The sequence below is a fragment of the Schistocerca serialis genome, chromosome 4 (assembly GCF_023864345.2).
Source record: "Schistocerca serialis cubense isolate TAMUIC-IGC-003099 chromosome 4, iqSchSeri2.2, whole genome shotgun sequence".
NCBI classification, from domain to species: domain Eukaryota; kingdom Metazoa; phylum Arthropoda; class Insecta; order Orthoptera; family Acrididae; genus Schistocerca; species Schistocerca serialis.
In genome coordinates, this window is record NC_064641.1 from 833,407,384 (window position 1) to 833,432,762 (window position 25,379).

The window sequence follows — 25,379 nt, forward strand, 5'->3', positions numbered from 1 at the left end:
TTGGAAGAGCAATTCAATAGAATGGACAGTATCTTGAAAGGGGGATATAACATGAACATTAACAAAAAACAAAAAAAGAGTAATGGAATGTAGTCATGCTAAATCAGGTAATCCTGAGGGAATTAGATTAGGAAATAGGACAATAAAACTGTACATGAGTTTTTGCGGTTTGGGCAGTAAAATAATTTAGGATGGCTGAAGTAAAGAGGATATAAAATGCAGAATGGTAATGGCAAAAGAAGCGTTTCTGAAGAAGAGAAATTTGTTAACATTGAATATAAATGTAAGTGTTAGGAAGTCTTTCCTGTAGGCATTATCTGGAGTGCAACTTTGTATGGAAGAGCAACAAGGGCAATAAACAACTCACACTAGAAAAAAAATAGAAGCTTTTGAAATGTAGTGTTACAGAGGAATGCTGATGATCAGATGGGTAGATCACATGACTAATGAGGAGGTACTGAATAGTATGGGGAGAAAATAAATTTTTGGCATAATTTGACTGAAATAAGGAATCAGTTGACTGGACATATTCTGGGACACCAAGGAATCGTCTGTTTAGTATTGGAGGAAATTGGGAGTGGAGGGTAAAATACACATAGGGAGACCAATAGAGGAGCATACAAAGTATGTTCAAATGGATGTAAATTGCAATAGCTATTCAGATATACGAGGCTTGCACAGGATAGACAGTCTTTGGACTGAAGAAGAACACGACAAGAACAATGCAGATACATCCCAACCTAAGGAAGTGTACCAAGTGCGATAAATCTATGAAAGTGCAGACTTTTCATAGTGCAAAAAAGAAAATGTAAGCTTTTTGAAACAGATGCTTTTCACCCTTTTGGATTTATAATCCACAAAAAGCAAAAGGATTAAAATGATCTTTGTGCAAGTGCCCTTTCAGGCAACTGCCAGTGACAGATTTGGGATTCAGCCTCTCAGCAAATGGACTGAACAAGCAGAAGATTATGTCACAGCTGCCGCCTACAAGGAAGTGATGTCCAATTACGGCACTAGCATACCCTGCGATCTTCTAGTAACTTGCACGGCTACACTGTCTGAAACTTGAAGCCCGGTGGAGAGCTCAACGGCTGCACGTCACCCCATCCTCTTGGATGTTTTGCATCTACCAATGGTGCACGTCATCACTGAGGCTTCTCCCTTCAAGGTGGCACCCTACTGTGAGCCCATAAGCCCGGGCACCTTAAGGTGGCAGTGTGAACTCTATCTACAACAGGCCCATGATGTATCCTGTGACATCTGTCCACAGACTTCTCCAGTGCCATTGAAACCAATTTTGCCTCAGTCATTCTGGGCAGCAGCCACCTGCTTCTCCTCCAATCCTGTGGATACTCTAGCATTTCCCACTGAGCCTCATCCCACTTCTGTAATGCCAGTGAATGTTGATCCACAGGCTTCCTCTTTATGGCTCCTCTGGACCACACACCACATGGATGAAGGGAAACAGTAGGGGGAGGGGGGGGGGGGGGATTTTGTGCTGCTACCCAACTTTACCATGGTAACCAATTAACTGGCACAACATGACTACTGACCACTGCAGTGCCATTACTCAGATAGAACTTATCCTCAGTTGTGGCCTCTGATGGAATCATACCAGACTCCATCATATAAACCACCACAGAGCTAGTCTCACACTCTTCTCTGTATGTTATGATGTGAGCTGTGAAATGCATGACCCGAAAGTCATTGTACTGGCTACAGTATTATTCTGGTGGACTCTATTTGTAACAAAACTTTGTACAAAACTTTGATACATCACCATTTCCGAATAGTATCTTGCATATGTATCACTTCCTGGGAATGAACTCCAGTTCTAGTGTGAATAGATTGCCTTTTTACAAAAATAACAGCATCCACAAGAGTATCAAACACATTCAAAAAAATAAGAGAAGTCACGGCACTTCTTTTGCCAGACCTGATATTCAGATTTCCTTGTTGTAAAAACTCTGTTTCTGGACTGTGAGGACGGAAACAAGTTCTCTAAAATAGACTAAGTCTATACTTTTACTGACCGCATATTCCTGTTGTTTAAGTAGTCGCTTCTTCTGTCTTACACCCAGTGGAGTTGTTCTTCCATCAAGGAATGTGTAGTCGGGAGAGTTGATTAATGAGAGCTCTTTATTTGGATTTTCAGGTAATCCATTTCTGAAAGCAAAATAGAATGTTTCCACCTTATTCAGAACTTCAATGTGACAACTGAAAAATGGTACTAATATAAACACAGCATGGATATGGATTTAGCTACAAAACTATACAACTGGGTGTAAATTTTAACATCTACATCAACATTAACATCTGAGCTTCAAATGAAAAGAAGTATCACTAGAACTATTCTTTCCATCTATGTTTTTTTGTTTAGTTGAAAACAAGAATGTAACAAACAAAATCAAGCAACCAAGTTATGACTGCACTGTCAATCACATGGAGAGAAAAATGTTACTGAGACAGAAATAAATGTTGAAAGGAAAAACTCATGGTTAGAAATAATTTATAGAATTTGTCAACATATCACTATTTTTATACATTAAAAAATCTGCTGTTCAGTTATTAGGATTGATCTAGAACAGAATTGAGTTATTTGTTATCTGAGAAGCCAATACACAATGAAATCTAACATATTAGGTAACAGAGTGATTTGAAAAGAAATGTCGAAATTCAGAGCAAGCATCCATGCAAGCTATTGTACTATTAGCAGGAAATCAAAATGGATAAACAGGATAAGAAAACAGCAAAACAGAAAGCAGGAATTATGGAAAATGTAGATCAAGGACACCAAATGAATGTCATATCAGGAACCAATACTGGGACAAGAAGAAGTGAAAAAAGGAAGAGGACGATATTGGTGCACGTGATGGATGTCAAAATTATCAGATATCATATCATGGTGTGTCTGCCAAAAAACTGTTGTACATACAAGTCTTATTTCAACAACTCCTGAAGGCAATAAAAACAAAAACTGACATCCTGAAATCATAAATAGGATGTACTGTAAATACTGTGTCTTAAAAACAAAGTTAGAACCATTAAAAATACGAGGGCTGTTCAATAAAGAATGATCACAATTTTTTATGCTCATAATTTCTCACACTAAAATTTAATCTTATGATTTTCTGTTAGCTTAATGTGCAACAAACACACCATAGTAGTTTCATTATTGGGACTCCCGGTTCCCACCTGTGAGAGGCAGGCAAGGTCAGACATGTTCAGTACTGCCTACCGCTGCAATGGAGGTAACACGTGAGGAACAATATGCGGCTTTGAAATTCTGCTTTCGTTTCAACAAATCTTCAACTGAGGCCTATACAATGTTACAGGAGGCCTATGAAAAATGTTCTTCCCTACAGCACAGCTCGAAGGTGGTTTAAAATGTTTAAAGAGGAGAGACAATCAATTTCAAAGGAAGGTGGACCCATTGCTCCAGTTACTGCTCCTACGGAAGAAAACATAAACACTGCTGCTGTCACTGTGAGATAGGATTGACGAATTACCTTAAGATCACTTTCTGAAATACTGAACATTTCACTGGGTGCCACCCACATATTGGTGACTGACAAATTATACATGACACGTGCTTTGGCGCAATGGGTTCCCAAGGCTGTTCATTCCCGAACAAAAGGACATTCGCGTGCAGGTCTTTATGCAGTTAAAGTTGATGTTAGAGGAAGATCCGGAGTTTTTTTCAAGTGTAATCACTGCTGATGAAACTTGGCTACATCATTTTGATCCTGAGAGCAAACAGCAAAGCTCAGTGTGGAATCCCCTTAATTACCAACCCCCAAAACAGCAAAAGTGCTTGATTCTGCTGGGAAAGTTATGGTCACCTCATCTTTTGATATTCATGGTATGGTTTATCAGCATGTTGTACCTGCACACACATCAGTAACGGGACAATATGACAGGGAGTTCTGAAAACATTGTAGGTCCATATCAGACACAAAAGACCACATTTCCATGAAGCAGGCTGGATGCTGCACCACAATAATGCGCGGCCACATATTGCCAATGCTGTTGCTGAATATATTGCAAAAATCAATGTGAAGTGCTTCCCTCATCCTCCCTATAATCCAGATTTAGCCCCATGTGACATTTTTGCTATTCCCTAACATGAAGAAATGCCTTCGTGGGAGCGTTATCAATCATCAGAAGCAGTGGTGAAGGCTGTGGAGGTGATTTTGAAGGACATCTCAAAAAATAGTTTTGAGCATGTATTTGAAGACTGGCAGAAACACTGGGACAAGTGCATCACATTCAAGGGAGACTACTTTGAGAAGGACCATCAAAATTATGAGGATGAGTAAAGGTAGCTTGTCAAAAAAGAAATTAACATCATTCTTTATTGAACAGCTCTGCATAGTTCTAACAAAGTCCATGAAAAAGGATCAAGAATCTTTATAGGAAGATCTAATGCAGTAAATGAAAACTGGCCTAGATTTCTTGAAAGCAATCAATAAATCTTTAAAAGAGGGTCGTAGAGCCTTGAAAACTACTTTGAGAAGGACATCAAAATTATGAGGATGAGTAAAGGTAGCTTGTCAAAAAAGAAATTATCATCATTCTTTATTGAACAGCTCTGCATAGTTCTAACAAAGTCCATGAAAAAGGATCAAGAATCTTTATAGGAAGATCTAATGCAGTAAATGAAAACCGGCCTAGATTTCTTGAAAGCAATCAATAAATCTTTAAAAGAGGGTCTTAGAGCCTTGAAAACTACTTCGGATTCAAAATAGCACCAGGTGAGAATGAACGAAATTAAAACACTCGAAAGTGAATTTACGGAAGGCATTGATGCTTCTACGAGTGAACTGCAATTCAGAAATTAGTGAATAAGGAAGTAAACAAAACATAATAAAATATTAGTAAAAAAGTAGACAAAATAAATAGCAAATGCACTTTCAAGAATTCCTGGAGGACAGAAGGCACTCATGAGAGTCATTAAATGAATATTGTGTAAGTACTTGAGTATGTGGATAGGCTACTTCATATACCACTGTCACTTCTCCCTGCCCCTGGTAACCCACCGCGTGAGTTCATATTTCTATTCAACATTACCTACCTGGTCTTTTCAAGAGATATATGTACAAAGAAGTAGTTATTGGTTGACTTTCTAGGAATGCATGCATTCAGAATTTCAATAGTAAACTACACAAAAGTACCCTTGTGGCACCTGGCAATGGAGCTGTACAAGCATCTCTCTGACACTTTCATGCTTGTTACACAAACCTGGGATTAAATACACTGTTCTTCTTTGTCTTTTCTTTCATTCCTCTATCAATACTACCTGTTAATGGTCCCAGATAGAGAAGTAATACTCAAGTATCACTCTAACGTGGGTTTTGTAAGCTACCTTCTTTTTGGATGGACTACACTTCCTGACGATTCTTCCAATGAATCTCAGTGACAACCGCCTTTCCTATGATCAGTTTTTTCTTGTTTTTCCATCCATACCACAAGTGTATTATCCCCGTAGTCATGCACACAGAGAAAAATTTTTTAATACAAAGAGATGTTTACATGTGAGTGTAGCTCCAAGAAAAATGCACGAACTAAAAATAAAAAAAAAAAAGGTGTCTCACAAGACGAAATGTAGGCAATGATTAAGGAAAATGCATGGGGGAAGTAGGAGGTCAGCAATGAAATGTTAGTAAGTGATGTGACATTTTCACTTAAGTGATGCCCAAAAAGAATAATAGAATAAGAAGTAAAGATCGATTAGAAGAAGAGAAGAAAGTGGTACGTGGGTAGAATAATGCAAATAAAGCACAACACCAGACACAAAGGAAATGGGGGAGACAGAAAACACCACGAAAAAATAGAGGGGGGTGGGGGTGAAAGAACGAAGAGCTATTTTTGGAGGAGAAGAATAAATGAGAAAATTAATAAAAGCAAAATAAGATTAAATTAAAAAAAACATTAAGTATGTTAAAGAGGGGGAGGGGAGGGATTAGGATACTATTGTTCACTATGAAGGCATAATGAGAAGGTATGAAAGTTCTAGAGAACTGTAGAAGATTTTTTGGCCTAACTAAAGCAGCAGCCACAAGGAATATTCAATGAACAGTCTATAAAGATTAATAATCAGGATGGAACTAAGAGACAAGTAGATTATCTGCTAAGTTTAAATACAATTCCCATGAAACAACCTCGGAACTTTTGAAATGCTGGACCATGCCAGGAAATATAAACGTGTGGAAAGTTTCAAGAGTATGAATTTAACCCATTTCAGTGAGAAAGCCTAGTCTCTCAGTCATGAACTTGTCTCTTCACCAATGTCATCAAAGAAGTGTGCAGCAGTTAATGTTGAATTTATAGCAAACACCCCTGTCCCAACTTTCAGAACAACAACAGGTAAGAAATTCAGCATAAGGATCAAAAGTAAACTGCAGTCACCTGCATAAGGCAAAAGAAGCAACTTATTGAAGAAATTGCATTCACTATCACTTACTCCTTCAAGTTCAAGAAAGCTTAAACAGTGTCCACACTGGGAAGGTTGCAGGCTTTGATGGGATATTACCATAACTACTTAAACGTTGTGGTTCAAATGGCTCTGAGCACTATGCGACTTAACTTCTGAGGTCATCAGTCGCCTAGAACTTAGAACTAATTAAACCTATAAATGTTTTGGATCTGCCACTTAGCCCTGGACTGCTTTCTTTTATAGATGCACATTGGAGTCAGATAGACTAACGCCAGTCTTCAAGAACACTAAAATGCTTTCACTGTTGAAACCAGGAACTGATCCAGATCTCTCATAAGTTATAGACCAACTGCACTACACTGCCACATACAGATTACTGGAACTACTGATTCCAAGCAAAGTGACAATGATAATTAAAGTACTAATCACAGACCAGTAAGCTGGATTCTACCCAATCACAACTGCCGTGACCAGGTCCTCCCCTTAATCATCTATTTGTACACTGGCTTTGAGAAGAAAGAAAAAATTTTGACTATCTTCTTAGATTTGTTCTCGGTGCACAGCACACCCTGGAAAGAGGGCCTTTAACTCAACAGCTGCCAGGATACAGGCCACCTCATTATTTGGCAATATGCTGAATACCTGCCTGTCCCAAGTTTACTTTCGCCACATGCAGAGTAAATTTCATGAAATGGACAATAAACTGCCTCAAGGTTCAGTTCTCTCTTTTACGCTTTCAACTTATGTACCCACACAGTTGTCAAAAAAAGTGTCACAAGCTTACATATGTCTCAGAGCCAAAACAAACTATGTTTGACAACCTGTGTGTAATGGATAAGTATTTCAGTAGGCCAATGTTCAAAACAAAACCTCCACGAGTCACAAGCTCCGGCATTCCACTTGAGCAACAGATATGCAAACTGCTGTCTGCAGCTGATATTGTGATGATATATTACATCACACCAGCACTTCAAAGTGTCTCAGTGCCACTTTGCTTAGTTCATTTACCTAAAGACACCAGCTGTAAAAGTGAAAAGCTATCATAATTTATTTCAAAGTCTAATTGGAACTTCATGGGTAGCTGATGCATACACTCTGAGAATGACAGCATTGGCCTTAGATTTTTCATCTGTACTGTTCAACTGAATGCCTCAATATTTCCCACACTCACCTAATGGATGTTCAACTCACAAGCAGTGCACATTTTATCTGGTGTGCTTCCACCTAGATGCCAGTTTCACACCTCCCAAGGCTGAGCAATTTCACATAGGAAGAAACAAGCTTTCATTCAATTATGGACAACGAAGTGGCTGCCAGGCACCCACTTGCATCAGTGATTGTCTGGTAACCAGGCCACCTCTGCTGTCAACTGAAGGAGTAACTGACTTCAACTACCGTATTTACTTGAATCTAAGCCGCACCTGAAAAATGAGACTCGAAATAAAGGGAAAAAAAATTTCCCGAATCTAAGCCGCACCAGAAATTTGAGACTCGAAATTCAAGGGGAGAGAAAAGTTTTAGGCCGCACCTCCAAATCAAAACAAAGTTGGTCCATTGTAATATGAGACCCAATTTGGGTCGAATGAAAGACGATACAGTAGTTTGGTTCGAGTCGTAATCTTAGCAGTTAAGCTTTACCAGGTAGCCATTGCTAAGCGTCAGGCGCTCCATCCGTATTTATATGGGTACCCTTCCTTTTTCACGTGCTTCGTCTGGTTTGAATCGATTGCTTATTTTGCTTTGATCTGATAAGTGCCGTTTTCTTTGTTATAAGTGTTTACGTCATTCTAAGCTGAAAATACATTACTGTACTGCGTCATGCATTGTTTGTCGCATTCTGATAGTGCGTGTTTACGGCATGTCGCCGCTCGCGGCATGGCTTGCTTTTGTGCGCGCTACCGCCGCTTACAATAAAAAAAAAAAAAGAAAAAAAAGGAGAGTAATCATCTCATTAGCGAAACAATGGCAAGAGACTGCTGTTTGTTGTTACTTATACTGCTGCTTTCTTTGATAGTGATCAACAAGAACCAAATAATAGACTGCGTATGATAGAACATGTTCTGAACGAGAGGTAGGCGAAAATTTTTCTCCGTTTGAAAATCTTTGCGGCCGCTTCTTTAGTACATCAAATGCTACACAGAAATTAGTCATCTTACATTTAACAATCTAGTCAGTTGCCGTGCTTCATTTCTGACTGCATCAATATTAGGCATAAGAATAAAACGAATATAAACATGACACGATACGTATATTCTTCCGCACTTGCTGTTGTCTCACTCAAGTTTTGTAATTTATTAGGAAGACAGTATTTAAATGAGATAGCAGCAAACACGAAAAAAGAATACACGGCAAAATGTTTATATTCGTATTATTCTTATGGTGAAGATTATTTTAGACTGTGATAATACTGCATGTGATTCACATTTCATCAGGTTCCTATTAGCAACCATCTCTTCTCACAGGTAGGAAAAAATTCAGAACGTAGAGTTGGCCATATTGACAAGCATCCCTAAAAGTCTTGCCAGTCGGATTTTCATAGTACATTGAAATTCTGCTACATTCGAAGATGAACAATACGGAATTTGTATTTACTTCGCTGGATAATGCATGAAAATGCAGTGGTCGAAACTCGGGGTGGAGAAAAAAAAAAGCTCGTCTTCCACCTTTTTTTTTTAATTTATTTACTGACGCAGAGGTTGTGGCGCCAGTATTTATCTCTGAGCCTACAAAGCATGCCTGTGTAGCGCTACATATATTCGACGGCAGAAGTTAGTTGTGGCGGCACCTACCAATATTTTTCAGAACTTCCGGTTTTTTGCACTCGATTCTAAGCTGCAGGCGGTTTTTTAGATTACAAAGACCGGAAAAAAAGTGCAGCTTAGATTCAAGTAAATACGGTAGTCAGGGACCTTAGCTCCACCAGCTTCTGATTATAAATGTATCAAATATGTTAAGATGAAGTTTTACTAGCTGCAGGCTCTGTCTGAGAGCACTTTAAACCCTTCCCAATGCTGTAGCACTGCAATGGTGGTGCCAACAGAGAATAATCTAATGAACCCATTTTTATACTGGGTAACTAAAAGGCCAGCCAGGCATCAGACCTTTATTGGCTATCTTCACCAGTAGTGATACCTGGAGGCACAGTGGCCAATATCCATGTGTTGCTGTCACAAGTGGTGTCAGAGGTTGGGTGTCAGTAGTGTCAGCCTGTTGACAGTCGCGTCAATGGCTGGCCTGTGCCTGTTCACCATAGAACAAAATTTGGTAACAGGAAGGCAGTTTCTTCAGCAGCAACCAAGCACTAGACTTCCCTGCATTCTAATGAGTAAGTGGTACCTTAGGCATATTGTAACCACTTGTGGATTTCTTATTTTCTTTGTTTGGGCTTTCGTGTGTACATGTTTCCCTTTCCAAAATAGTTTCCCATGGCAAGAATGCCATTGGGTACTGCAGGTGAGATGGTGACTACCCACAACATAGTTCAACATTTATTGGCAGAGGATGCACAGATGTGAGCAAATAATCTTGCTACACATTAAGAGTTAGAAAGATCAAGACAAGAGTGAAGTGTGGGAGTTCCCCCACCCCTCCTTCCTCCTGTGTTTCCTCATCTGCCTTAGGTTCCAGTGCTCCCAGGCTAATTACTCCCTTTCAGGTGAATCAGAGGAGGATGTGATAGCTTTTCTTGTAACCCTACAAACAACCACAACTTTGAACAGCTGGGACTAGGAGCCATTACTCAGTGTGGGTTTTCTGTGACTAGCAGGACAAGAAAGGATATTTGTAATGATTTATTAGAAGTTATGAGAGGCTTGTACTTTGAAGGATCTATTGAAAGTTCTGTTGGAGCCCTCTTAGGGGAAAATACAGTGAGGTATTACTAACAGCAGCTTAATGGCATTATCCAAAGGTGTAGGAAACAACAGAAAAACTTGTGGAGAGAATCAGGAAGTTGAACATAATATTTATGAGCTAATGGACAGCAATAGTTCATAAAGGACCCTCATTCACAATGCAGAACAGATGGCACTGAACACATTCTTATGGAGCTTGCCAGTGGAAATCCTCTGTGAATGTTGTATAACTGTGACAGCCTTGGAAGATATCATTGTGGCAAAAAAGCCTGTACGAAAGGAGGGGAATATTCAGTACATATAAGACAAGTTACCAGTTTGGGTGGTCACACTGAATGTGACTGCAGAGATTCTCAATGTAGAAGTAGTTAAGGTACTAGAAGTGAAAATGCCATAGGCAATCTTCACAAAGGCAAGGCAGTAAAACATGAGGAGGGTTTCACACTAACATTCCATTGTTAAACAGAAACACGAAAGACACAGCATGGCATTCTCTGGAAATGTAAACATGAGAAATCCATATGCAGACTCAAGGTTAGGTCACTGTGTGATTGGTGAATTGAGGGGGACAGCTAGACAGAGGATTCTGGTATCTGCAATATGACAGATGGTACTTGGAGAGGGGATAGATTTGTCACATTAAAACTTACATGGAGCAGTAGAAAGTCAAGTGAATTTTCTTTGTTCAGAATGGGTTACTTTCTGGGTAGGAATGTGCACTCTGCAGGCTTGGATGAAAGCGCTTCCCTAATTGGCAGTAGCTACATTTTTGAGCTTGAGATTTCCTAGTTACACAACATATTAAATTCAATCTAAAATGGCATACAGGGAAGATAGATGGGATATTTTTCTGTTTTGGTAATATTTTTCTGCATTGGTACACTGTTAAAAGTACCAAACCAAGACACCACAAGGTATACTGGAGGTAGACTGAATGAATTTCAGAGCTGAGTTGTCAGTTAATACGTGGTTGAATCAGATATACACAGGAATTTTTCTAAGCAGATAGGCAGTTTCTTGAATCTGTTTTCATGAAATGAATGTGGCAATGACAGGAGATAGTTGTGCACGAATGCTTTGACAGCACTGTCATTGTCAAATGTGTCCTCCGACTGCTTACTTTAGTGGTCCACACAAATGAAAATCGCAGGGTGATAAGTTCGGACTGTAGGCAGGGCATTCTAGTGTGGTCCTGTGGACAGAAAGTTTCTAGCTTTGACAGGTACATGTAACCACTTTTCATTGCAGTTCACAGTCCAGTGCTGTTCGGTTTGGTAGCATGTCAGTGGCCATTTGTATACTTCGAGATGATGAAATTTGTGCTCTGTTGTGAGAAGACAAGGCACTCAGCCTGTGGACATTTTCTGAAATCCGAGGTTCTCAGGAATGTTTGACTGAGCACTACCGTAGCTTACGCCAACCCACAGTAGCAATTTCAGCAGCTGTTATTCGGTAATCATATTCAACAAGCTGACTAACAATGTGAATCTCTCTTCAGTCATGCTGGTCCTCAGATGATGGTAAACTGCATTCTCAACTGTTTCTGGGCCTCATAAAAACTGTTTGTGCCATGCATACATTTGAGTCTGAACTGTGTTGCAAGCCTTTTCAAAATTTTGAATGGTTTAACATCCTCTACTGTGTGAAACTAGATTATAGTTCATTGTGCAACAGATGACGGTAGCTCCTGCTCTGACATTACAACTCTGACTAAAGAAACAAGACAATGTTCTTGCTGTGGAGAATAATCATTGAAAATGAAAGCAACAATAAACAAAGATTGCACAATTCTCCATTTACAGTACGGCGCACAAAACAAAAACTCTTATTTATATTTGATTCATCCTCATACATTTTGTGTGGTGGATAGTTAACCTGGAAATAAGGAGTTTGGTCAGGGTGGTTTAGGCACCAGGGGATATTGTATGTGCAAAGAAGGGATATGTTTGTTCTTTTTGCATTTATTCCAGTTATAGACCACATTTTACATCACATTGTTTATTTAGGTCTATAACGACCATCTCCAGACCTGAGTACAAAAAAATTTTAATACTCAGATCTGAAGAGTATCATCATAGAGTGTAATTAGTAATTTGATGTAAGATACTGTCGTCTGTAACTGGAACAAATATGAAATAGCCATTCCTGGACCACTGTGAAGTTTTACTGTGAACAAATAGCAACTAATAAAAAAAGCCTTAAGGTGTTTGTTAGCACAGCTAAACTTAGCACAACAAAGGAGAAACCACAACATGATGTATTGACAGCAAACTGGAGGTAGTGGACAGAGGAATGTATCATGGAACCCTGAGCCAGGAGGACAACTGCCAATTGAGAAGCATGGAAAGGAAAAGTGTTCCATATAAGAGTTACTGATGGGCAAGAAATGGTGAAGTTATTAGAGGAGTTACGTAACCCTCCCATACTATTAACAGCCAATCCAGGAATGCCACAACAGATTCCCACTGGAAATAAATTATCAGCATACCAGAGATAGTATCCGATTCTGCACTTCCTCCAGCCAGTAATGGAAGAATTCTTAGACCAGCAGCTCAATTATGTAATCACAGAAGAGAATACCAACACTTTGGAGCCTCTCAAGTGCAGATGGAAGCTGGCCAGTGCTACTAGTTTATGATGGCCTTGAGAGGTGGATTCCATTAGTTAGAAGTATCACAAGAGGATTTACTCCAGTCCTTGTTTACTGTTCCCTAGTGGCATCAACAGAACCACAAAATACCATTGGATTAAAGAACATACCAGTGACACGTCTGCATCAGCTGGATGGGATTCCAAGAGGCCTAAAATCAAGGCAGCATATGGTGTACTTGGATGAAATCATTACGTTTTTGAATGACGTTGAGAATATGTGATGCAATCACAAAATATGATGAGTCAACTGAAAATAGTGTGCTTGACAATGAATAGGGAAAAATGACAATTTGTGCTACTTCACGTCCACTATTTAGGTCATACCTGTATTACTGGCCAAGGTAGTGTGCAAATGGAATCCTGGCTTGTGGTGATATCCATACATGAAAAGTCAGTGTGCAACCCCTATTATAGAAAAATAATTGCAATTCTTCTTAGCAGTGGCAAACTTCTATCAGAAATCTGTGTCTGTATTTGTGGGAATAGTGATATCCTTCACGTATCTTCTTAAAAAAAGGAGGGCGGGGGGGGGGGGGGGGGGGGGGGGGGGGGAGTTCTACTGGACCTTGGAGTGAAAAGAAGCCCTAAGTATTGAAGGACTTGACCAGTGATTGTAACTTAGAGTACCAAAATCTGATACCAGCAATCACATCCTAGAATGCATCCTCAGTCAAAAACCTGAGTGGACAGAATGGAGCACCCAACAGCTGATGGTTCCAAGTTGATGAAAGAACCCAAAATAATTATGCAACAATGGAAAGAGAGACATTACAGACACTAAGTGTAACCTATGGCATCACCTAATTATGATGCTACATATACAGCAAGCTTTTTACAGTGGGGAATGGTCATGCCACATTAAAACAGCTTCTAGGCCTAAAAGATTCAACCAGCTGACTTACATACTGGATGTTATGCCTTAGTGAAATTGATTATGAAGTTATGCACTGCACTGGCAGAACACATAGTAATGCCAATGGATTGAGTTGCAAGGTTAACACAACAGAATGCATGAGCATCTATGCTGATGAATGGCAAGCAGTAAAGAGTGCCAACCCCATTGTTAGCAATTCGCTATTCAAGAGCAGTTCTGTGCTTGCAACAAGATTCCTTATAAACATCTGGAACAGTCAATGTACTGTCCTGCCATCCAGTTTGTGCAATAAAGTGTTGAGGCAGCCCCATGGGGCGATACTGGTGGGGCATGGAGGGTAAAATGTTATGGACCAGTGGATTGTGGGACATTACTGTTGAAGTATCCATAAACAAAAATTGGAGCAATAAAAGGAACTAATTGCCTTGTATGCAAAGAGCAGGGCCCAGCTCGAGTGAACACCTTTTCCAAGGTTCAAGATGATTGGTTCAGATACAATAATGCCTGAGTGAACACCATCACGAAATCGCTGTGCCCTTACAATTACTGACCATTTCTCGCAGTAGCTTATGATAGTTATCAACTGGCTGTTTAAATTTGGTACACTTGAGTCATCTATAACAGGTCAAGGATCTAAAACTTATTGGCAGAATTTATGAAGCAATTGTGCTGACTCCTACAATCCAGAAATTATGTACTAGTGAGCTGCAGCAGGGAATGGAAGAGCCAAGTGTGTTTGTGGAATGATAGGCAGAATGTTAAGTCACTAAGTAAACAGCTACCATAATTATTCATGCAAGTTGTTGCCATATATTGTAACAACATTAACTCCAAAGTTCATGAAAGGAAATGACTCACTTAATGAAGTAGTGCACAGGCAACAAATACCCTCATTTTCTACAAACCACCTCCAGGGGAATATATTTCATCGAGGCAAGAAATGCTCTCATCTTTTGAGCCAGTGTTACCATCCTCAGAGAAGGCATTCCACCAGCTTATAATTTTGCAAAAAGAATAAGAGCAGTTCAAAGATCGACCAAGAAGGCAAACATTAAGGCTTTAGAGCAATGGGTGGGAACAATGTGGGGTAAGCTCACACTACCAAAATTTCACACTTGCCTATGGGTGACACTAATAAATATATTTGAAACTAAGTGCAAGATACAGAAATTCATTACACGGTATAAAGGTCCGTATGAAGTAGATGAAATGGCATCATCTGTAAATAAGAAACTTCAGCAGTATATATTGTGTGTGTACAGTATGTCAGGCCATCTAGGGGTGCTCAGGAAGCGCTTCGGCTGTGACAAGCAGCTATAGTAAAGAAAAGGTAGCTTGTTGCCTCCTTTTAGTTCGCATAGCAATCACCAACCTGAACATGGATTACTTGCAGCTGTGACTGTCAAGTCTTGACACCACTCACATGTCTTGAAGGCCAATATGGGTGGTGTGTGTTTCACCCCTTTGTGGTCATGTTGGTAACATTGCATCAATATGTGCTAATACATACAGAATATCATGTTCATAGCACAAAATACACGACAGGAAAGCTCCTACAGTGATGACAGCTGCTGAGCTTGTTTATTGCCATTCAAATTGAATCACATTATACCTCTCGAAGCTAATTCATACCACACCAAGGAATGCATGCATATTAACACAGGTGTTGAGGATAAAACTAGTAATAACTTCCCAAATAGTATGAATACTTTTGGCTTGGCACAAATGATAAACACTGCCATGAGGGGGTCAAAAATTTCAGCTTCAATTTTAGACCATTTACTTACAGATACTGACAGGAAAAATTGTAAAGCATTTATAATAGATCTTGGCATTTTGGATCATTACTGCAAGATAATGAAGCTAAAGATAAGCTTGGTAAAGTTTACAAAACTGCAAGCCTATAGAAGTATTTTTTTGGTACATAAGATATGCACTTGTTATAGGGCATTGGCAAATCAAACCTGGGACGAAATGTACATGGAAAACAATTTAGATGCTAAGGTCTCTAGATTCTGCACATTATTTAAATCAATTTTTGAGAAGACATTCCCACAACTAGCTGCTTCTCTCTCGAAGCGGTTCAATTTTGGAACACAGCCTGCAACCAGTTTACATTAAAAAGCGGTGACATTTTTTGAAAGACCCGAACATCATTTTGCAGGACAATGCTTGGGCATATATGGCACAACTGTGACTGATTTGTTCAATTAAATAGGCTGAGAAGTGCTGTACCTACCACCATACTCCCTGGACTTCAGCTCTTGTGAATTCAGCATGATGCCTAAACTGAAGGAAGCCCTTCACAGCATTCAGTTCAGAACTGTTACAGAGATTCATCAGGCAACAGACTAGGGCTGCTATGACTTTCATATTTCTGGCAACAGGTGAATACTTTGACAGTACAACTTTGAAAAATGTATCTAATTTTATAAGTTGTAAATGAATTAATCAAGAAAGATAAACTAATAAATTACATGAATAAATACAACCTTTTTACAAAAGCACAGCACAGTTTCAAGTGAGGGAGAAGTACAACATCATCCATTACAGGATGACTGTGTTACATGCATTTTCTTGGGCTTGTCCATGGCTTTTGACATTTTTGACCACAAAATACTATGAAGAAAGCTAGAAGTGCTAAGCATAAGAAGAATAGCAAATGATGATTCCAGTCTTATTTAGAAAACAGGGTGCAAAAGTTAGAGGTAGTTTTCACGTCTGCTGAAGATACATTTTTAGTACAACAATTGTCACACATGAAACATATAACCACAGGTGTTACTCACTGTAGTGCATCGGGTTCAATTCTCTTCTTAATCTATATCAATGACTTCCCAGACATTAAAAAACATGGAGAAAAAGTTCTATTTTCCGATTTCAGAAAAGATATAGTCACTGATAAAACACAAGAACTCCTGTTACAGAAAGCAAATGAAATCCTCAAGGATCTTTATGAATGGGAAGTATGTAGTAGATTAACCTTGAACATAAAGAAAACAAACAGTATGCACTTCAGCATAAAGAGGTGAAAAACTCCGTCTCATTAAGCACAGATGAGAAATATATATACAAGCAATGAACACAAAATTTTTAGGGATGGTAAAAGAAAAATACTGATGTCAGCTGTATTAGGTCACTGAAATATTTCAGTGGTGACAAGTGAAAATTTGTGCTGGACTGGGGATCAAACCTGGATTGTTGGTCACCTTAACCACTTCAACTATCCTAACATGCTTCATGTCCAGCTCGAATTCTCAACTTGACACACACTATTTCCGTTGTGCATCCCTGCTAGCCTGGTTTTTAGGCATGAATGCTGATTGTCAGCTGACATGGAATGAAGACACAAAGATACTGTCAAAAAGAATGCCACAGCATGTTATGCTCTTAGGGGTTAGTGTCAGTTTGTAACACTCCATGTCTTGTGACAATATACTACGTACACTCAGTTCTTAGCTATGGGCTTACTTTTTGGGGATGAAGCCAAAAACCATGGACACAGTTTTCCAACTGCAGAAAAAGACCCCAAGAATAATAACTGGATGTAGTATTTGGGCTCATTGTAAAGAACTATTTTAAAAATTGGGCATCCTTACTGAACCAAGTGAGTACACACATCAACCTGTGCTGAATATCAGGGAAAACATTACTAAATCCATCACTAATAGTTATACACATAATCACAGAACAACAACCAGTTTTTAATCACATTTTCCCAGAAGAAACAAACAAAAAACACAAAACAGCTTCCCTCATCAGGGGATAAAATTGTATAATAAAAATTTTCAAATGAAATGAAAAAGGTTACTAAAATACACCTGTTTAAAAAGGCAACTAAAATATTCTTCATAAATAATGTGTAGCACACAATTAAAGTTTACTTAGCTGACTTAGAGCAGTGGGTAGTAATGAAAGGGGATAGCTACAACACCTTGTAGCATTTTAATACATTGTTTACTATTTTCATAAAGAAATTATGTGTCAGGGTGTAAAATGCTTGATCGTAAGATTTCCCGACTTCAGTTATTCAGGTGTACTGAGGTTCATAGTTGAACGCGGTGGGAATGGAGTCTGGAGTTTGTGCAACGGGCACAGCAGAAGTATCCTTAGCATGAACGCATGCCAATTAAGAGCAGAACTATGTTTTATACTACAAGTTACTGGAAAAATCCAGGAGTCATCAGCAGGTCTCCTTAGTGTGTGCAATAATGAAGAAGGGAACTATGTTTTATATTACAAGTTACTGGAAGCAGTTCTGGAGTCCTCAGTAGGTGTTCTTAGCATGTATGACAATGAAGAATGAAATCGTGTTCATATTACAAGTTACTTGACACAAACTGTGAGTAAATCTAGGAACATTATACAACAGAGACTTACTGAATGAAGCAGTGTAGCTGTTATGACATTAGCTTCATATCCAGGAGGATGGAGTTGCTCTCTCTAGCCATCCTGATTTGGATTTTCCATGATTTTCCTACTTGGCAAAGGTAAATACCAGGATGGTTCCTTAATTAAGACCACACCTGACTACCTATCCAATGCTCATAAAGCATGTTACATATGCTGAATGTTGTATATTTTAACCAACTGATTTACTGATTTGCATTGTATTATCTTGACAAATTCTATACCACTGTGAGTTGATCCTTGGATGAATAAAGGTAAGTAAATAAATAACCAAAATAGGAGTTTAGCTTATTTATTGTGGAAAGACTAGTGGACCATTGTACTAGTAAGTTAGAGTCAATAAGCCCTATTATTGTCAAAGGGTGACTCTACATTGGCTGTATATGGTAACTGACACAGTAGTAGTACTTATTATTGCTTTTTAGATCAGCGTATAGAACTGCAGGATAGTGGACTGCTGCTCAATGGGGTCTACTGTGATTTAAATGGCCCCTCTTCCTGCAGCATAACAGGGACCATGCCATTGAACATCTACACTCTTATCAATCTGACCCATCTACTATTCAAAATCCTGCCTGCTGAACATTTGTCTTGCCTGAATGCCACTCTAGACTGTTCTCTTCTTGCTTCGTCTGATAGCAGCTCAGCAGAACTGGATCAGTTTAGAGCACTTACTGCAACATGTACAGCAACAGAGATACAAAGTATCAATGCCAGGTTACTGTTCAGGGTACCACCGCCTCAACAACTGCCATGAGTCCGCTTGTTGCTGATGCCACTTACTACTGCTAAAAATGGTAAATATTTCAAATCTGCGCCCCACCGCTCTTTGATTGCCAGACACCGGCTGCCAGTTTCAGCCAGGACAAGTACAACAATACTGCTAGAGCTGTGGTTCTGTGCTACCTAATGTCAATAGCAGGCTGGTTGGCTCTGACATACCTAGGTCTGATGGTCTTTCTGCAAGAAATAAACTTAGCTCACATGTCCCAGCATGGTATGTATGAGTTTCAAGCAACACCATATAACTGCATAAGTTCTGCAGCTGTCATCACCGTATGAGATTTTCTGTCTCAGGCTACGAGTCAAGTATGTGGTGTGCACATATTTGTGCAGTGTTCCATACAATGCCTTGCAAGGGTGTTCATGTAGTACTCATATTAGCATTCCAGATAGGCAAGTGGTATCCGGATCCGCAACCACAGTCACATGCCATTCACTTCCATAACTACAGTTACTATGTCATAGAAAGTTTATTCTCCAAAGTTGCAAGAAACTACAGAGGCCAATAAGCTCCTTTGTATATACAAGGAATTGTTCCTGAGGCAGTGATAGGACTACTTTCAACCTGTCAACATAATGGATTACTTCTCGCAGCAGAGAAATCTGCACTGGACAACACAGCCTGCTGCATGTAATGCCGTCTAGATTTTGGCCCAACTGAGCCTCCAGGTGCTAGTTATTACAGGTGAGGGATGGTAATGTGGATGTACTGTTAGGACGGCCTTTCATCTACCCAGTAGGTGAAAGGAGGTTTGGAAAATTTTTCTCCAGTGACGACACCAGAGTAATACTATACCATCACAAGGATGGTAGGTGCCAGTCTTTCTTAGCGTGCCAGTCTTTCTTATCAAAAGTTGGTGGAGTTAAGGTCCCGGTCAGGTTGGAGCCAGGTATTCATTCCCCACATTATAAGTTGACAGCAGCTGTGACAGAGAGGGCAGTGGCACTGACATAGCACAAGTTTATACAGATGGCATGCCCAGGAATCAAAGTGGTGGTTGTTGCTGATCACATGACAGTTCCCACACCATCTTTCATGCAAGATGATTCCAGGCAGCTGCTTCCACAAGAACAAAAAACAACCATATCTCTCCCCAATATGCAATATAACTCAACAACATTCTACAATCCAACTGAAATCTTATCAATCACCCTGGTGAACCACTATGAGCCTATTCACCAGTGCTTTCAATGAAACTATTTCAGCACTCCTTGCACCATAGGGCACAAACTGAACTACATGAGATGTGGGTAACAAGAACTGCTGCTATGTTCCTTTTGCATACCACTTGACTGCCTATTTTTTCTTATTGTAATTGTTACTGCACATATTGCAATTGTTACTGTGCCAGAAATGTGCTGAGACTGACCCACTTCATCAAATGCTAAACATAGGAAACATGGTGCTGGCTTGAGTCACATTGTACAGAATACTCAGCGACTGGGTATTATACAGAGATAACCTTATTTCAGGGCAAGATCTGAGAATGTTGTAGCTCCAGAAGAGTAATCTAATGAGGTGTTTGAGGCCTGAGTGGCACTGGATAATGAAGTAAGTGCTTCCAATTTTCTGGTAACCAGGGATATGGTGACTGAAATGAGGAGGCAGATTCGATCCAAGATATCCATGTGTGTGCCAGATGCAGGAGAAGAAAGCTGGTAGAGAGTAGTGGTATAGCTATTGAAAAATTTGCTGTTGGAGCAAATACATTTACCGCAGACACCTAAGCAGTACAGAAGGGAGTGTTTAGTGCGGAAGTGATGGAAACTGTAGAAGCAGAGACATCACTGCTTGTCAGTAGGTCTAAAGTTGATCAGTTCTCAATAACCAGCGTGGCAGCAACTTTTGTCTTTGACAGGATACTCCAGGTGATATGTTGGAGCTACTGATCTACCACAGCTGAGATATGATCTGTTGAGACTATGTATCCTTCCAGAAGGGGAAGGTATTCTGTATTTTATACAGTAGACAGAAAGCACACATGCGCAAATCAGAAAGAGTACGATGTTCTATGGAGAGATACGTCACACCTTTTGGGGGTTTAGAGTTTATGATATCCTGCAGTTCTCTGTGTGTAAAAAGAAATGTGGTCTTTAGAAATAGCTTTATATGACAAAACCCCTATGCAACTATCAAGGAGCATGGTAAGAAAATCTATATCCACAGGGGTGATTATGATATACTAGTATACCCTCTGATCATTTATGGCTTTGGAGTCACCTAGACTAATGGTTATGGTGTTACTTGATATTTTCAGAAGATGACTTTGGGGGCGAGGGGGGAGGATTATTTGGGGTTCACAGTCTGAACTGTTCCTCGTTCTGTCGATGGTCTCTCTGTTGCTTATGGGTTAGAACTGAGTAGTAAATTGCTATTTCCAGTTTTTGTATCTGTACAGGTGTCACAATGCTGGGAAACCATCCTATCAGCACAAATGTCACTACACTAGCTGACAGCAGGTATGCGATCTGGGAGTCAGGGAGCTGGATCTTGCAAGTGGAAAGAAAAAAAAGGAAACACGATTTGTTGGCCAATGTATGGAGGAGCAGAGAATCCGAACACTGCATACAGACTGGCACATAGAAAAGCACAAGACACAAACATAAGGAATAACCAAAATGACTAGCACATGAACCCAAGGGCTTGGTGTGATGCAAACGACCAGGTCTGTGTTAACCACCTCAGCATAAGAACTGCCTGGCCTGGCCTGTTACTGCTGGCAAGAAAACACTTGTGTTAGTGGTTCTGTCTATACAACACTCTGTGTTCACTGTCTGTGATAACTTTCTGCATTACTCTGTCTCAAGACTCATGCCATCTCACCTGTTTCTTTATGTATATCCCCCAGAAAAGGCCACTAGGACCTAAAATGGCCTGATTTCTGCACACAACCTTTGTTGCAAAACCAGAGAGGACATGAGATTCCTTGGCAGTGGGTCGACCACCAAAGTTGGCACCGATGACCTGACTTTGCTGGAATGACAGAAGATTTCAGAAGCTGGCATAACAGCAGGTCCACCTGATCCAGTAGGGGTGAGGACCCATTTACAGGCAGTAGGGAAAGAACAGCACAGGTTCCATCTCTATGAGCTCAGCATCAGGAGTCGCAGAAGCAACTGCTGGAAGTGCCCTATTCTGTGGGTGACAGTAGGTTGGTGCAGAGCATTCCATCTCTATGAGCTCAGCATCAGGAGTCGCAGAAGCAACTTCCATCTCTATGAGCTCAGCATCAGGAGTCGCAGAAGCAACTGCTGGAAGTGCCCTATTCTGTGGGTGACAGTAGGTTGGTGGAGAGCATGTGTTGACGGCAGCAGGTGTGGAAGCTGCAGCATTTGGAAGCGTCCTACTAGGAAAATGCCACATCTGACCCTATCGTAAGGCTGGTATAGAGAGCAACAGGTCGCAAACGAAACTGATTTGAATGATGGGTCAGGAGCTCCCGACCGACATTCACCATGAATATGTCGGCCATTACTGCCCAGCAATACACTCAGCAGCCAGCCCTGTTGCCAGCAAAAAACTGGGCTCAAATGGCACCCCATGAGGGAAATACAGTAGGCCACTATACCAGACTGCACTCATTAAGCAGCGCCACCTGCTATGAGGCTAGGAAGCGAGACAGTGCATCATTGTAGGACGAGGCAGTCATGGACTTCAGCATTTGGATCTTGAAGGTTCGCACAAACCATTCTACTTCTGAATGTAATGGGGCAGTAGCCAGATGTTGGATGCAACTGTGAATGTAAAAATTCCCAAACTCCTGTGACACACATTGCCAACCATCATCAGAGATTAAGGTCTATGAGGAGCCCTCAATGGCAAAAATGATGAACAACATACAAATAGTTGCTCACAGTGTGGCAGGTGATGGATACATACAAGAAATTAGACAATGCATTTACTGCTAATAACAACATGCTTCCCAGAAAGTGACCTGTAAAGGCAACGTGCAGCTTGTCCAAAGTAGGCTCTGGGACTAGCCAAGGGAAAAACTGATGTGGTGGTGCGGCATAGTTCTGCCCACAGGCAACAAAAGCCCATACAAGATATTCACTGCCATAATCAATTAACAGCTAGCAGATGTGCTGCCATGACACAGCCTTCACACAAGACATACTCCACAATGATGCATGCAGCAGCAGAAGTATGCGAGAACACAACGCCAGAGAGACGATGACTCGACAGCTTTGCTCCTCCATGGCAAGCATGATGACCCCCTGGACAACACTGAATCAACTGTGTAGCAGGAGAAACAAACATCATGTCAAATCTGTTCCCAAAGGAGTGCACTTGGGCCATCCCATCTGGATTGCTTAACTTATTTTCTGGGAAAGCGTGTCAGCAGCTGTGGCAGCCACAACCTCCAGTGCTGTCAAAAAAGATTTAGCAATGTCTGCTGCAAGGTTATCATTCAATTTGGAAACAAGAGCCTCCTGTTGACTGAACTACAGATTGGGTCCCATTGGCAGTCACGACAGTGCACATGCATTAGTGTGCTGGGTGATGGACCAGTAACAAATATCATTGCAATAATTGCTGAGAAAAAGTGCCCAACTCTGCAAACAGTGTGCAGTTCTCCGCACGAGTTTAGAACCAGGGTCAAATAACAAAATATGTGCTCATGGTCAGTGATGGATACAAAATTTTCTCTATATAATTAAAAAAATAGATATGCTGAAAATGATAGCTAGTGCCTCCTTTTCCATCTACGAACAGTTACATTGTGCTGTTGAAATATCTTTGATGTGTACTGGGACAAATCAGTGGCCAGGGTTAATGGGTTAGAAACAGTGCCTAAGAGACTGAAAAGCCCGCTGACAGTCCACAGACCACATGAATTTCATGGCCTTTTGATACAGCCAGTTAAGAGGATTGCAGATATGCGCAGATGGTGAAGGGGATCGGGTGATGGTGACAAAAGTATGCAATTGCTGATGACTTACATAGGCCACGAAATTTTTTGCCTGACCCAAGCTATTCTCAGACAGGTGGTCACATGACCAGTAAAGAGTCCAGACCTTGAAATAGGATCAGCCGGGACACTACACTGACTTTGTCAGTGATCTGGAACCCAAAAACAGAAAGTATCCAGCCCAGAAATATTTTGTGCCAAAGGTGAATTTACCAGTAATAACATAAACTGTCTTTCCACCTTCTTGTAATGAGCTGAGATGGAAAACTGCCAACACAATGAGATATGTTGTTTACTATAAGATACCACTTACGTAGAAGTCACTGCAACACTAAACAGCCCAAGAGCCCATACATCTATAAATTAATGAGACTGACCTTTGCCCATATGTTGACCTGTAACTCAATTGGCTGCCCGTCCACAACCAATGACAGGAAAATATGCTGGGGTGATGCCTGTGGGGTGCCAGAGACAGTCTCCAAGTCCAGGGAAAATACTGGGGCTTCTAACAACCAGCCTGTGGCTCACTGACTGCCACAAAATGATGCCAGCTGGCTGACTTCTCGGCATACCCCACACACGGCATCAATATACAGGCAATCCTGTCAAGCATGCACCAAATGACAATTTGGGCAGGACCACTGACTTGCCCATTGAGTGCAGAAGAAGAGCAATGTCAAGAGCCCAAAAAACATTGCAAGTAAGGGATCCCAACTTCTCGATTTACTTGGGCCTACAGAACTCACAGCAGGTGAAGACAGGCAGCACAGTGACATAAGGGTGCATTCAGATCATTAATGGTGTCCTCACATGGTGGCTCAGTGGAAGGCAAGGTCAACCAGCCAATCCCACCGGGCAACAAGCACTGTTTACCATGCTTATCTAGCTTTGCCACCTGCCAACTGTCAGAAAGCATGTCCCTCGCCGCTGCTGTAATTTCATGTTATTAAGCAATCTGGGCAGATTCAGCTAATGAAGGGTTATACGGGACCAATGCCCTGATTTACCTCAGATTTTGGTGCTAATCAAATAAACACATCCCTAATTAGTGAGTTGACATACATTGGGGACACTCAAACTGACACTGGTGCAAGAGAGCCTGCAGATTGGTAATCCAGACAGCACACAACTGCCCAGGGCACTTGTGGTGCTTGTTAAATTGCAACTGTGCCACCAACACATAGAATTAATTTCCAGAATACTGTGTGAGCAACTGACAAAATTCTGCAAAGGTAAGTTTGTCAGCCTCAGCAAGGACGATAACTTGGCGGCCTTATCAGATGGACTGATAATACACCTGGCAGTGCAGTAAGAACTAGTGAAGGCAATTCTCCCATGTTCCTGCAGACTTGGCAAAACTGGCAAATGGAGTAGGGAGTAACAGGGGAGAAGGTTCCTCTGGAGGTACCTGACTTCCACCAGTGTGGTGTGAGAGCAGATCAAATATGCATTCTGTT

General features: G+C 40.6%; 1 protein-coding gene across 1 annotated transcript in view; it reads right to left on the reverse strand.

Annotated features, from left to right (window-relative positions):
- The window catches only part of LOC126475005 (39S ribosomal protein L52, mitochondrial), a 43,794-nt gene that overhangs the window by 9,263 nt on the left and 9,152 nt on the right, over positions 1-25,379 (reverse strand). Inside the window, exon 3 of the mRNA XM_050102544.1 lies at positions 2,034-2,166. Within this exon, the coding sequence (XP_049958501.1) occupies positions 2,034-2,166 (133 nt within the window). The remainder of the gene's footprint in view (positions 1-2,033; positions 2,167-25,379) is intronic.